The sequence below is a fragment of the Chiloscyllium plagiosum genome, unplaced genomic scaffold (genome assembly GCF_037043375.1).
Source record: "Chiloscyllium plagiosum isolate Xiang-an unplaced genomic scaffold, Cpla_swu_hap1 HiC_scaffold_37, whole genome shotgun sequence".
In the NCBI taxonomy this organism is placed as follows: Eukaryota; Metazoa; Chordata; class Chondrichthyes; order Orectolobiformes; family Hemiscylliidae; genus Chiloscyllium; species Chiloscyllium plagiosum.
The window spans coordinates 29036474-29049794 of NW_028270175.1; the positions used below are offsets into that span (position 1 = coordinate 29036474).

Below are 13321 nucleotides of genomic sequence, written 5' to 3' on the forward strand. Positions count from 1 at the left end.
AACGTTCAGCTTGTTCCAGGAAGGTCAATCATATTACATAAAACCAAGTTTTTACTTACACTGCAGCAATAGTCAGATCAGGTCGAAAGGGTAGTAGTCACCCATCACTGAATTGCACTCAGAAATACATTACTCTGCACAGTTTACATTTTTGCACAATAAGTACAAAATACATTTGAAGTCCACATCAGTAAAACACAGAAGAATCTGGGGGTTTTAAAAGTGATTCCACTAAGTGGAACCAGACACTTGGCTCATAGATGCAATGACAAACATTAATTAGCTCAGTATGCCTAACACCCTTGACTTAAACTAAGCCTTCAGTAGCAGCATTACTTCTGACATTTAGAAGGTACTCCTATCTTGCAATTCATTATTTTCCTTCTCATATCAAAAAGGTACCACTTCTACGTTATAATTCTCTCAGGCATTAGCCACTTCCAGTAACACTATTAAGTAGCTGTCCTTCAAATTAACTTAAACAAATAGAAACTACTTCCAATATTTTGTTTGTGTCGTGTGTAGACATTCACTTGCAAGCCCAAGCTTCCGAAGAAGTAAAAGCAGATTTCATAAACAAAATATCTGGGGCAGTGAGTGACAGGTGAACATTGAATCTCTGTAGTTGAAGTAGACATCTGAAACAATAAGGAACTACACCATACCAAAAGTTAGAAGCAATCAATTATTCTCATAGATAAATTATACAGAAGGCAACACTAAATCAGAATATTAGATATAATTAACTCCCATAGCTTTATGAATGCACATATAGTTCCAAAAATAGTTCAATAATCCCTTTAGATATATTTTATTATAATAATTGATTTGATTATATGGAGGATGTGGGTTTGGGACACCATGTTCCAGACCACTGTTGAGTGAGAAAATTGTTGAAATTTCAACCTAGAGAATTGGTAAATTGCTACAGTATACATCAGGATTTACTGACAAGTCAAAAATAGTCCTCTAAGATGTGTGGTTGCAAGTATATTTTTACAACTCAGTAAACAAAATTCTTTCTGGTAGGTAGCCATTATAGTTAAAAGCTTTGATATTACTTGCATTGAAGAAATTTTCCAATGACATTGCACTGACAGAAAACTATTGTTAAACAGTGAAACAAAGATGCAACTCCTCCTGAAACTAGAATTAAATTCACACCTGTACACTTCTGTTTTATTCACCCATCCCCTACTGAAACACAAAAAAAACTCCTCTAAGTACTGAGGAAAGCCCAGGTTAAATTTGTTCAAAATTTACTTGATCTAGCTATAACTTCTAAAAGTAGATAAAATACATGATATATTTTGTATCAGAGGCAACACAGCCAAGCTCAATCTTCTTCTCACTCAAAACCACAATAAAAATACAGCTAATTATACAAGAAACTGAGTACTGATTCAGAGTGGAAACAAGAGTTAGCTGAGGCCAATGACATTGGCCTATTTTCAATTCATCCAAGATGAAAAAACTCCACACAGAACAATCTGACTCGGGTTATGCCTCCTGCCACACTAAACTGTCAGGCAAAATCTAAATTTAATAGATATGGTTGACTTATACACATCGATCAGGAACAGCCAAGTATGGTACTGCCCCTGCATAATATCCTTCATATTAAAAGAGAGATGCAATATTTCCAAAAGTCACCCACAGCAGAAGCAGTTTTCTGAATACAAGTTTTAACTTGTTTATATTCTTATTTAAAGCAAGGTTATTTTAAAGTATCATCTTTTAAACTCACCTCCACATTTTCCACAATCCTGGTTACCATGGAAGCAGTAGCCGAGTACCAATAAGATTCTCCTTTCTGCTGCTGGTTACTCTGAAATAAAATTCAATTGAGAATCTAAATAATTATTGAGTACACCATAAATCAAACAAAATAAACCTCTTATGGCCCACAGTTGAGTGAGAAAAAAGTACACCTATCACAGCATAAGAGACAACAATAATTGAAGTTTCATTTCAGGTTGCCATTGGATCTGTTGTGTCTGTGCAACAGTCAGCTTCATATTGGAGATGTTCACTCTAATCCCATTTCCCTATTCTTTCCTCAATCATTTTAATAGTTATCCTAAAGTGTTTATCTAATTCTCTTTTAAATTTTCAGTTTCTAAAGCTCTTGGTGGTAACGCATAATAACTTCAAAATTATCTGACCACTCCCAATACATTTGCAAAAATAATAGTTATTTAATGCTTCCCTGCAACCAATTATAGGATCATAGTCATACAGCATGAAAACAGACCCTTCGGTCCAACTAGTCCTTGCCAACCATGTTCTCAAACTAATCTAGTCCCACTTGGTTGAGTTTGGCCCATATCCCTCCAAATATTTCTTATTCATTTACTTATCCAAATGCCTTTTATAAGTTGTAACTGTACCTGCCACTACACCACTTCCTCCGGCAGCTCATTCCACACATAAACCGCTCTATGTAAAATGGTTGCCTCTCATGTTCCCCTTAAAACTTTCTCCTCACACCTTAAAAATACACCCCTTACTTCTTGACATTTGCAGTCAATTCTCTACGACTTTCTGCAAGTAGGGGATTGCATCCTTAATAGGTTATTTATATTCTGAAAATAACACAATATGCCTTTCTACTACCTGGGTACCCGCTCACACAGAGATTGCAATGGTTTACAAAGTACTGCTGCAATGGTATATAAAGTACAGCTTTCATATTTATGTGATGGCATTTTAGTTAGGCAAGTACAGTTAACTAGATATTGCCAGGTGTGGAAGGTTTGAGTTATAAAGGCTGGATAAGCTGGGACGTTTTTCGCTGGAGTGGAGGAGGTTAAGGCGACTTAAACAAGTTTATAAAATAAAGAGGGTATAATTAGAGTTAATGGTAGTTGTCTTTTCCCTAGGATGGGGATTTCAAGATGAGCGAGTACATTTTTAACGTGAGAGGAAGAGATTTTAAAAAAGATATGAGGCAATTTCTTTTACACAGAGGATGGTTTGCGTGTGGAATGAACTTCCTGAGGGAGTGGTGGATATGGATACAATTGCAATGTTTAAAAGACATCTGGACAAGTACGTGAATAGGAAAGGTTTGGAGGGATATGGTCCAGGAGAAGGCAGGTGGGATGAGTTTAGTTTGGGATTAATGTTCGGAATGTCTGGTTGAACAGACAGGTCTGTTTTTGTACTGTATGACTCTGACTCGAAGATCTGGAGTTTCATGCATCTGTCTCAGAACTGAGGCAGGCAAGCTTTAAAAATGAATGTGATTTCAAGATTCTTGCCCTCATTCCCATCATTGGCAATTTCAATTGCATGGGATAAGAGTATAAGCAGTAAGCCCATACATAGCACAGCCAATCTTGTCAATTCCAATTCAGAGGGTCAAAAAGAGCATTCATCACACACACACCCTTCCTCACCCAGCACTATTTTCAGGGAGTCAGGACCTTTCTGATGGCCCAGAGGGTAAAATCAGTCATATTTGGAAATGAACAAATTTGTCATATGGACCTTCTTTCTGAGCTACACACACACATGGGATCAATATGGGTCATTTACAAGTTAATCTAGTTTTTCCTTCTGCAGAGTGACATGGTTCATGGTGCATTGCACTTCAGGGGAGCTGTGATGCATGAGGAAGCTCAAATATGGAGTCAGGAATATTTTAAAAATAAACGGCAGCAGCCAGGTCTTTGGCACCATGACTGGCTCTGCTGTAAAGCTGCGTACGGCAATTTCTAAGATAGCAATTTTGAATCTCTCCTCAGCTGCACAGAGACGCATTTCGATGGCTGCGAAGATGATTCCAGGTTGGTGCATTGCCTCCCTGATGCCAGGGTCAAGGATGTCTCGGAGTGTTTCTAGCAATTTCTCAGAGGGAAGCCTGAGCAGCCAGATGTCATTGCAACATTGGTACAAACGATATAGTTAGAAAAAGAGATGATGTCCTGCAGAGTGAATATAAGGAGTTAGACAGGTGGTTAAAAAGCAGGATCTCAAAGGTCATAATCTCTGGATTTCTCCTGCTGCCACATGTTATTGTGAGTAGGAATATGAGGCTACAGCAAGTGAATGCACAACTGAAGACCTACTGCAAGAGGGAGGGATTCAGATTATTGAAACATTGGGATCTCTTCTGGGGCAGAGGTGCTACGTACAAGTGGGACAGGTTGCACTTGAATTGGAAGGGAACCAATATCTTGGTGGGGAGATCGGGCAGAGCTACGCGGGAGGGTTTAAACTAATCAGCAAGGGGGTGGCACCCTAAACCATACTGAGACAAAACAGATGGTTGAGACTAGTACAGAAGAAAGACAGCAAGTTAAATAGACCAGCATGATCAGACTTGTATGCAATACTCCAAATGTGGCCTCACCAATGTCTTGTACAGCTGTTGTAGAATGTCCAACCCCCTGCAACTCAATGCTCTGAACAACAAAGGCAAGCATGCCAAATGCTTTCCTCACCACTCTGTCTACCTGTGACGCCACTTTCAAGGAACAATACAGCTGCAGCACAAGGTCTCTGTTCGACAACACTCCCCAGGGCCTACCATTAACTAAGTAAGTCATGCCCTGGTTTGTCTTACCAAAAGGTAATACTTCACATTTATCTGAAATAAATTTGTTGGTCCACTGGCCCAGTAGATAAAGATCCCATAGTACTCTTAGATAACCTTCACTGTCTATTACACCATTGGTTTTGACGTAATTCGCAAACTTATTAACCATGCCTCCGAAATTCTCATCCAAATAAATTGCATAAATAACGAACACCAATGGACCCAGCACCAATCCTTGTGGCATATCGTTGATCACATGCCTTTAGTCGGAACAACAACCTACCTGGATCCCATGTGATTAAGCTGTACTAACCAGTATACCGTGCAAGACCTTGTTGAAGGCCTTGCTAAAGTCTATTTGGGCAATCACTACTGCTCTGTCTTCATCTATGTTCTTGATCACGTCTTCAAAAAACTGAAATTTGAGAGACACAAGGTTCCATGCACAAAGCCATGCTGACTATCTGTTATTAGTCCCTGCCTTTCCAAATGCTTGTAGATAGTGTCTCAGAATCCCCTCCACTAACTTACCCACCACCAACATTAGGTTTACTGGTCTCTAGTTCCTTGGCTTTTCCTTGCAGCCTTTATTAAATAATGGCACAACATCAGCCACCCTCCAGTGTTCTTGCACCACACCGGAGCCCACCAATTCTCCCATATCTTCTTGGGCTACACTTGATCAGGTCCCAGGGACTTATCAAATTTTATGTGTTTTATTACCTCCATCACCTCCTCTTCTGTAATGTGGACTCTTTTCAAGATTTCACTATTGGTTTCCCTCCGTTCTCTAGCTTCCATGTCATTCTCCACAGTTAATACTGATGAACAGATCTCATCCTTTTCCTATGGCTCCATACATAGATGACCTCATTGATCTTTAAGGGGCCCTGTTCTCTGAAGATACTTGTAGAATCTCTTTGAATTCTGCTTTACCTTATGTGCCAAAGCTGTCTCATGTTCCCTTTTTGCCCTCTGATGTCCTTAAGTGAACTCCTACACCCCAATATTCCAAAGGATTCACTTGATGCCAATTGCTTATGCATAACACATGTCTCCTTTTTTCCTTCTTGACTGGGGCCTCAATACCTCCAGTCATCCAGTGTTCCCTAGTCCTGCCAACCTTGCTCTTCACCCTAATGGGAACATACTGGTTTCACCAGTCTATAAAAAAAGTTTAAAGATTTAATTTTTCAAAAGCTTTTAATCTCGACTTGACCATTCCTTTCACATAATACTTTCAGTGAAGTTAAGAGTTAGCTTATTAAATTTTCATCATAATATATGCTTTACAACAGACAATTATACAGAATGCTAAAACCAATATATGCAATTTAAGATTTTACTCTGTTCAATTACATGATTCCACTGTGGATTCTATAAAGTAAGATTTACATGAATACAAGGATTTTATGATGACAGAGATTTGAAATAAATCATTACGTTTCCTCTTGCATTTTAATTTGGAGACAAAAGCTTTGACTTTCCAGCCTATGAAGATTATAGTATGGGCATAATATAATTGTAAATGCTTAGCAGAAGCTTTAACCCATCTAAGTGTTTAAAGTGGTAGATAGCACGACAATCAAGTAGATAGGTTCAACACCATCCTGGATAAAGCTTTCTAGTGTTGTTGGAACTCCACTCACCCAACATCACTCTTATGACTTATACCTTATGGTGGACAGGCTTTGAGGAATCAGTAAGGTAAGTCACTCATGAATTCCCAGCCATCACAAAACTTAGCTCAGCTAAGAAACGAACTTTCTCACCAATGTTCAAATACACCCTAGTACACAAAGCCAAAAGCATTGGCTAACTGGATGAGCACTGGCAGGAAGACATCAGAGACTCTTCATCTTCATTTCAGGCATTAGGCCTCACACACGAAAATACAAAAAACAGGGAATTTACCAGGATACACAATAATATTTATTTCCCTCAAAAGGATTTGTAAAGAAAATATTAAAGTAAATACTCAGTATTGGAATCAATACATTAATATCAAATTGCACACCAAAGCCAAATGCAGCAGTCAAACATTTAATGAGTTGAACATTAAGTTAGGCTTCACATGAAAACTCATCAGCCTTAGAGGGCACGTACATAGAAAAAGAGCTCCTTATATTGCAATTCAAGTCAAGTGACTTTAAATTACATCTATCTGGCACCAACCTTCCATTTAGCTTCCAGAGCATCCAGCAATGCACTCTTTCTTTTGCTGTCCAGTGATCGTTCCACTTCTTCATCAAACTCAGACTGCTTAACTGGTGCACCAATCAGATGGAGTCTAGAGATGGATATTACCCATGGTTCCACATGAGGCCGGTAGAACGGGATCTGCAATGTTATCTTCCCAATAAAACCTGAAAAGTTGTTACATTCTTTATACATGAATTTTCAATTTATTCCAGATACATCATGGTTCCTTGCAAAACAAGTATATATCTTCACCTATAAAATCGAAAACTGGATCTGGGTAAATCAGTGTCCTCAGTAAAAACCTTCAGGGAGTGTTCATCTCTAACTTTTTAAAAGGGTAGCAGGAAAGCACTCAATAGCATTCTCAATGACTTTACCTTAGAAGCAATATTATTTTTTTCACCTCTAAATTAGAAGATGCCATAAAGACAAAGCTAAAACGTTATCTATAATAGATAGTCACTGACAATCCAAGCAAGTGTAAATTCTACATTGACGAAGATAGTGACTGGAAAAAGGTCAGCAATTCTACTTACCTGCTTTCACCTCAAAAGGTAAATCCAATTCTTTGAGGGCGTCTTTCTTCAGAGGGAGGTTTTCTAATTCAACAGCTCCTGCATGGAAGCAAAAATATGGTACCATTTTTAACGCCACTTTGATTGTGCTTGTTAAGAGAGGTGTGTGAATTTTGTCCGCAGCAAGCACTTGTAAGTCAAATACACATTGGTTGGTACAAAGTAAAGCTCTCTTTTCTTTGCCCTAAAAATACCCTCCGATTTCAAACTGAGAACAGTAGACCCACAACGTTACATATTTCTATTACTTACAGGGTAAATTTAGGTTGTGGATTGATTAGAAAAAAAGTTACAAGCTTCAATCTCATTTGGATATTCAAGTTCAGAGTCACCCCGCAATTTCTATGATCCAAATTTTTATTACTGATACCTAGTTAAACGATTGAGAGATTCAGTGGTCACAACAATCAGGTCTATTATTGAGTGCTGGATGTTGTGACCTTGAACATGCTGTTAGATGCACTTTGGTGTGAGGGGCTAACTAACTGCATCAGAAAACTGGTTTAGCCTAATTGCTTTCCAGTAAAACTTAGGGAGATAAGACTTTGCAGGATTCATAGGTCCACAGCATGGAAAAAGGCCTTTGGACCCATTGAGTCTGCAGCAATCAAAAACAAGGACCTAAAGTAGCCATTTGATCCTGCTTTGCCATCAATTAGATTATGACTGATTTGACTGTGGCCTTAACACCACTTTCCCATCTTCCTACATAACTCTTATCTCCTCCATCGATCAAGAATGTAAGTAATTTAGCCTTGAATAAATCCAACCATTTTTATTTCACAGCTTTCTGGGGAAGAGACCATCTGAGAGAAAACAAAACTTCTCTTCTCCATTTGAGATGGAAAACACTTTATTGTTAAACTGGGCTCCCTTGGTTCTTGTCTCCATCACAACAGGAAACATCCTGCTAGCATCCACCCTCAGATCCTTGTGCTTTGATAAGATCATCTCTAATTCTTCTCAATTCTAATAGGTATAACCTCAACTGGTCAATCTTTCTGCTTAAAATAAGCAGTCCATTCAGGAATGAGTTTTCTATTGCAATGACATTTTTAACATCTCGAACACAGAACATTACAGCACAGTACAGACCCTTTGGCCCTCAATGCTGCACCAACCTGTGGAACCAATCTGAACCTCATCTACCTTACATATTCTATTTTCATCCATATGTTTATCCAATGACCATTTAAATGCCCTTAAAGTTGGCAAGTCTACTACTGTCGCAGACAGTGTGTTCCACGCCCTTACTACTTTCAGAATAAAGTATCTACCTCTGACATCTGTCCTATATCTATCACCCCTCAATTTAAAGCTATGTCCCCTCATGCTAGCCATCACCATCCAAGGAAAAAGGCTGTCACTGTCCACTCTAGCTAGTCCGCTGATTATCTTGTATGTCTCAATTAAGTCGGATGGGTTTAAACTAATTCAGCGGGGGATGGGAACCTAAAATGTAGTTCGAGTATATAGGAGGTTGAAAGTAGTGAGGTCAGAAAGAAGGTTTCCAGGTCGCACGAAGGCACCGGCAAGCAAGAAGTTAGTTTGAAGTGGGTCTACTTCAAAGTCAGGAACATCCGGAAAAAGGTGGGTGAACTTGCAACATGGGTTGGTACCTGGGATTTTGATGTTGTGGCCATTTTGGAGACATAGGTAGAGCAGGGACAGGAATGGTTGTTGTAGGTTCCAGGATTCAGATGTTTCAGTAAGAAAAGAGAAAAAGGTTTGGGGTGGGGGGGGTGCATTGTTAGTCAAGGACAGTATTCGTTTGAAGCCTCGTCCACTGAAGTTGTATGGGCTGAGGTTAGAAACAGGAAAGGAGAGGTCACCCTGCTGGGTGCTTTTTTTTTTATATAGGCCTCCGAATAGTTCCAGACATGTAGACAAAAGGATAGCAAAGATCATTCTGGATAGGAGTGAGAGTAACAGGGTAGTTGTTATAGGGGCTTTAACTTTTCAAATATTGACTGGGAATACTATAGTTTGAATGCTTTAGATGGGCCAGTTTTTGTGCAATGTATACAGGATGGTTTCCTGACAGGCAAGATTTAGGATGGGGAAGGAAACTGCAGGGGTTGGGCACAATTGAAAATGTGGAGCATATTCAAGGAACAGCTACTGCGTGCCCTTGATAAGTATGCACCTGTCAGAAAGGGAGAAAGAGGTCGAGCGAGGGAGACATGCTTTACAAAAGAAGTTGAATCGTTTGACCAGAGGAAAAAGGCGGCTTATTTTTGAATGAGACGTGAAGGCTCAGTGAGGGCACTTGAGAGTTACAAGTTGGCCTGGAAGGACCTAAAGAGAGAGCTAAGAGCCAGGATGGGACATGGTATGCTTTCCTTTATTGCTCAGAGTATTGAGTACAGGAGTTAGGAGGTCATGTTGCGGCTGTACAAGACATTGGTTAGACCACTTTTGGAATATTGCATGCAAATCTGGTCTCCTTCCTATCAGAAGGATATTGTGAAATTTGGAAGGGTTCAGAAAAGATTTACAAGGATGTTTCTAGGGTTGGAGGATGTGAGCTATAGGGAGAGGTTGAATAGACTGGGACTGTTTTCCCTGGAGCGTCGGAGGGTGAGGAGTGACCTTATAGAGGTTTATAAAAGCATGAAGGGCATGGATAGGATAAATAGACAAAGTCTTTTCCCTGGGATGGGGGAGTCCACAACTAGAGGGCCTAGGTTTAGGGTGAGAGGGGAAAGATATAAAAGGTACCTGAAGGGCAATTTTTTCATGCAGAGGGTGGTATGTGTATGGAATGAGCTGTCAGAGGAAGTGGTGAAGGCTAGTACGATTGCAACATTTAAAAGGCATCTGGATGGGTATATGAATAGGAAGGGTTTAGAAGGATATCGGCTGGATGTTGGCAGGTGGAACTAGATTGGTTTGGGATATCTGATCCGCATGGACGAGTTGGACCGAAGGGTCTGTTTCCATGCTGTACATCGCTATGACTTTATGAGAAGTTGTTGGCAGGTATAAGTGCATAATAACATGGCAGAGAGCTGCAAAGTGGTGAGCTTAAAGTTTAAAGAAAAACTAGGCTTATTTAACAAAGGCCACGACAAAAAAGAAACATACTTGACATACTCAAGTTAATGCACTATGATATGTCAATGCTGTATGTAATATTCTGCATCCATCCTGTAAGTACCCCCCTTCTGGACAACATTAATAGAGTTTATCCATAAGCATGAACTGTAATGTTTCAAGGTTCAAAATACTCTCTTCACACACAAGAGCTCAATCCTGAAATGCGCTTTCAATCTCAGTGTCTACATCACAAAGACCACTGACTTTCAATTCTGCCATGTTGTTCACCTCCACACTTTCTTAGCTTGCTTACTACTGAAAACCTCACACATACTTTGAATATGCCAAGGCACTGCTTGGCAATCTTGTATCTTTCATAAACTTCAACTCATTCAAATGTCTGTTACCCTAATCATTTCCTAGAATATGCCCTTTGTCCTTACTGATCTACATTACCTCCCTGTTTCCCAAGGCCTCAAATGTAAAATTGTTTAAATCTCTTCACATTTCATCCCACCATAGTTCTACATTATCAGCTTTAGTCTAAAACCTTCCCTCAATGTAACTCTTTCTCAGACTGTGGCAGCCTCCTCCCTTTGCTCCAACATTGCTGGCCATTTTCTCAGCTGTTTCAAACTTTGGCTCCTGTAAGAATTTCCTTACAAGTCATCTCTTTGACTAAACCTTTGGTTAAACCTTGTAAAATCCCACTCACACCAGAAAATTCAAACAGCACATATGACACAAACATTAGATGCCATGACAGATCAAAACAATCTATTTCCCTCTCTCACAGAAAGAGGAAAAACACAAATCCTTCAACTCAGCCAGCATGGCAGAGCTTGAGATACAGCACATTACATCATTACAATGGTAGATTATAAATTAGGTTATGCCTCAGTATCAAGAAATGACCATATTGATGAGAGAGAATCTAACCATCTCCCCCTTGACTTGCAATGGCATTAAAAGTACTGAATCCTCACAGTGTTGACATTGACCAGAAACTTAACTGGACTAGACGTATGAATACAGTGAGTTCAAAAGCATGTCAAGTGGCAGGGAGTTCTACAAACACAAGACTAGAAGGTTGAAGGCAGCAGATGCATGGGAACCTGCAAATTCCCTTTCATGCTGCACAGTGGTTTACATTGCTACTTCTTCCTTGTTGGGTGGTTACAACTCCCCTTCTAACAGCACTGAGTGCAACCACAACACATGGACAGTAATGGAGAAAGTGTGGACTGCAGATGCTAGAGGTCAGAGTCAAGAGTGTGGTGCTAGAAAAGCACAGCAGGTCAGTCAGCATCTAAGGAGCAGAAGAATCAACTTTTCAGGCATAAGCCCTTCATTCCTGATGAAGGGCTTATGCCTGAAAAGTCGATTCTCCTGCTCCTCAGATGTTGCCTGACCTACTGTGCTTTTCCAGCACCACACTCTTGACATAGATCATAATGGCTGCTGATGTCATCTCTAAACAAATTTTAGTATATTGTTACTAATACACCATTGAAAAAGAATGGCTTAAACTAACATACACAATTCAAGAGTCTACGGCATTCTTAATTCATAACCTCAAATTGCTCTCACCATAAGCAACAGTTGGGAACCAGCAGGATTTCATTCCTGTATTGTATGGTTTATAATAGTCTTCACAGATAAATGAATTTGGAGGGAATAAATTTATTGTTGCACATTTCAGTGCTACTCAGCTCAAATGGGAGTGGGAAGTCAATTTTATACTAAGGTGGTGAGGTAGTACTATCACTGGATTAGCAATCCAGAGACTGGGGTAATGTTTTGGAGATCCAGGTTTGACAAATGGGGGAATTTGTATTCAATAAAAAATTTGAATTAAAAGTTTTAACAGTAACCATAAAGTGATTGTTGTAATCTCGAAGGATTGCTGTTCATACTTGGTCTGGCCTACATGTGACTCCAAATCCAATTTGGATGACTCTCGACTATCCTCAGAAAAATACCACTCAAGTTGTATCAAACTGCTAAAAAATGTCAAAAGAGAAATGACAGAATACACTACCTGGCATTAACAAAAGCAAAGTCTTCCTTTGGTTACTGCCAAAATTGAGAGAATTGTATTATAAAATAGTCAAGCAACAATCTGGCATGGTCATATTCAGGGAATCATAGCTTACACACAATGTCCCAAACAATAGTATCACTATGCCTAGATACATTCTGCCTTATTGGCAGGACAGACCAAATAGAGGTGTGACAGCACAGTGATATACAGTCAGTCCAGCATAATCCTCAACACCGGTACCCAGCAAGACTGCGTACTCACAGCCTCCTACTATACTCATTATACATTTGCGACTATGGCCAAATTTCACCCCGACTCCAGTTACAAATTTGCTGATGACACTACTGTTTTGGGGTGGATCTCAAACAATGACATGACAGAAAACAGAAAGAAATTGAGTGCTTAGCGGCTTGCTGTAAAGACTACAATCTCTCAATCAATATCAGCAAAACAAAAGAGCTGGTCATTAACTTCAGGAAGTGGAGTGGAGGGGCATGCCCCTCTCTATATTAATGGTGCTGAGGTGGAGATAGTTGACAGTGTCAAGTTCCTGGGAATGATGATCACTAACTATATGTCCTCAAACACCTATGTTAACGCAATGGTCAAGAAAGCACAACATCTCTACTTCCTCAGGAGGCTAACAAAATTTGGCATGTCCACAAGGACGCTTACCAATTTTTATACATGCACCATAGAAAACATCCTATCTGGGTGAATCACAACATGATTTGGCAACTGCTCTTCCCAAGACTGCAAGAAACTACACAGAGTAGTGAACACAGCCCAGATCATCATACAAACCTGCCTTCCAACCACTGACACCATCTATACTACCCATGCCGCAAGAAAGCAACCAACATAATCAAAGGCCCCTCCCACCTGATTATACTCTCTTCCACCCTCTTCCATTGAGAT

General features: G+C 39.7%; 1 protein-coding gene across 10 annotated transcripts in view; it reads right to left on the reverse strand.

The window, feature by feature from the left end:
• vps13d (vacuolar protein sorting 13 homolog D) overlaps positions 1 to 13321 on the reverse strand; it is a 314700-nt gene that overhangs the window by 297584 nt on the left and 3795 nt on the right. For all 10 annotated transcript variants that reach the window (XM_087980553.1, XM_043675642.2, XM_087980550.1 and 7 more), the window contains exons 2-4: positions 7282 to 7359; positions 6719 to 6909; positions 1748 to 1828 (exon numbers count right to left, since the gene is read on the reverse strand). In XM_087980553.1, the coding sequence (XP_087836679.1) occupies positions 1748 to 1828; positions 6719 to 6909; positions 7282 to 7359 (350 nt within the window). The remainder of the gene's footprint in view (positions 1 to 1747; positions 1829 to 6718; positions 6910 to 7281; positions 7360 to 13321) is intronic.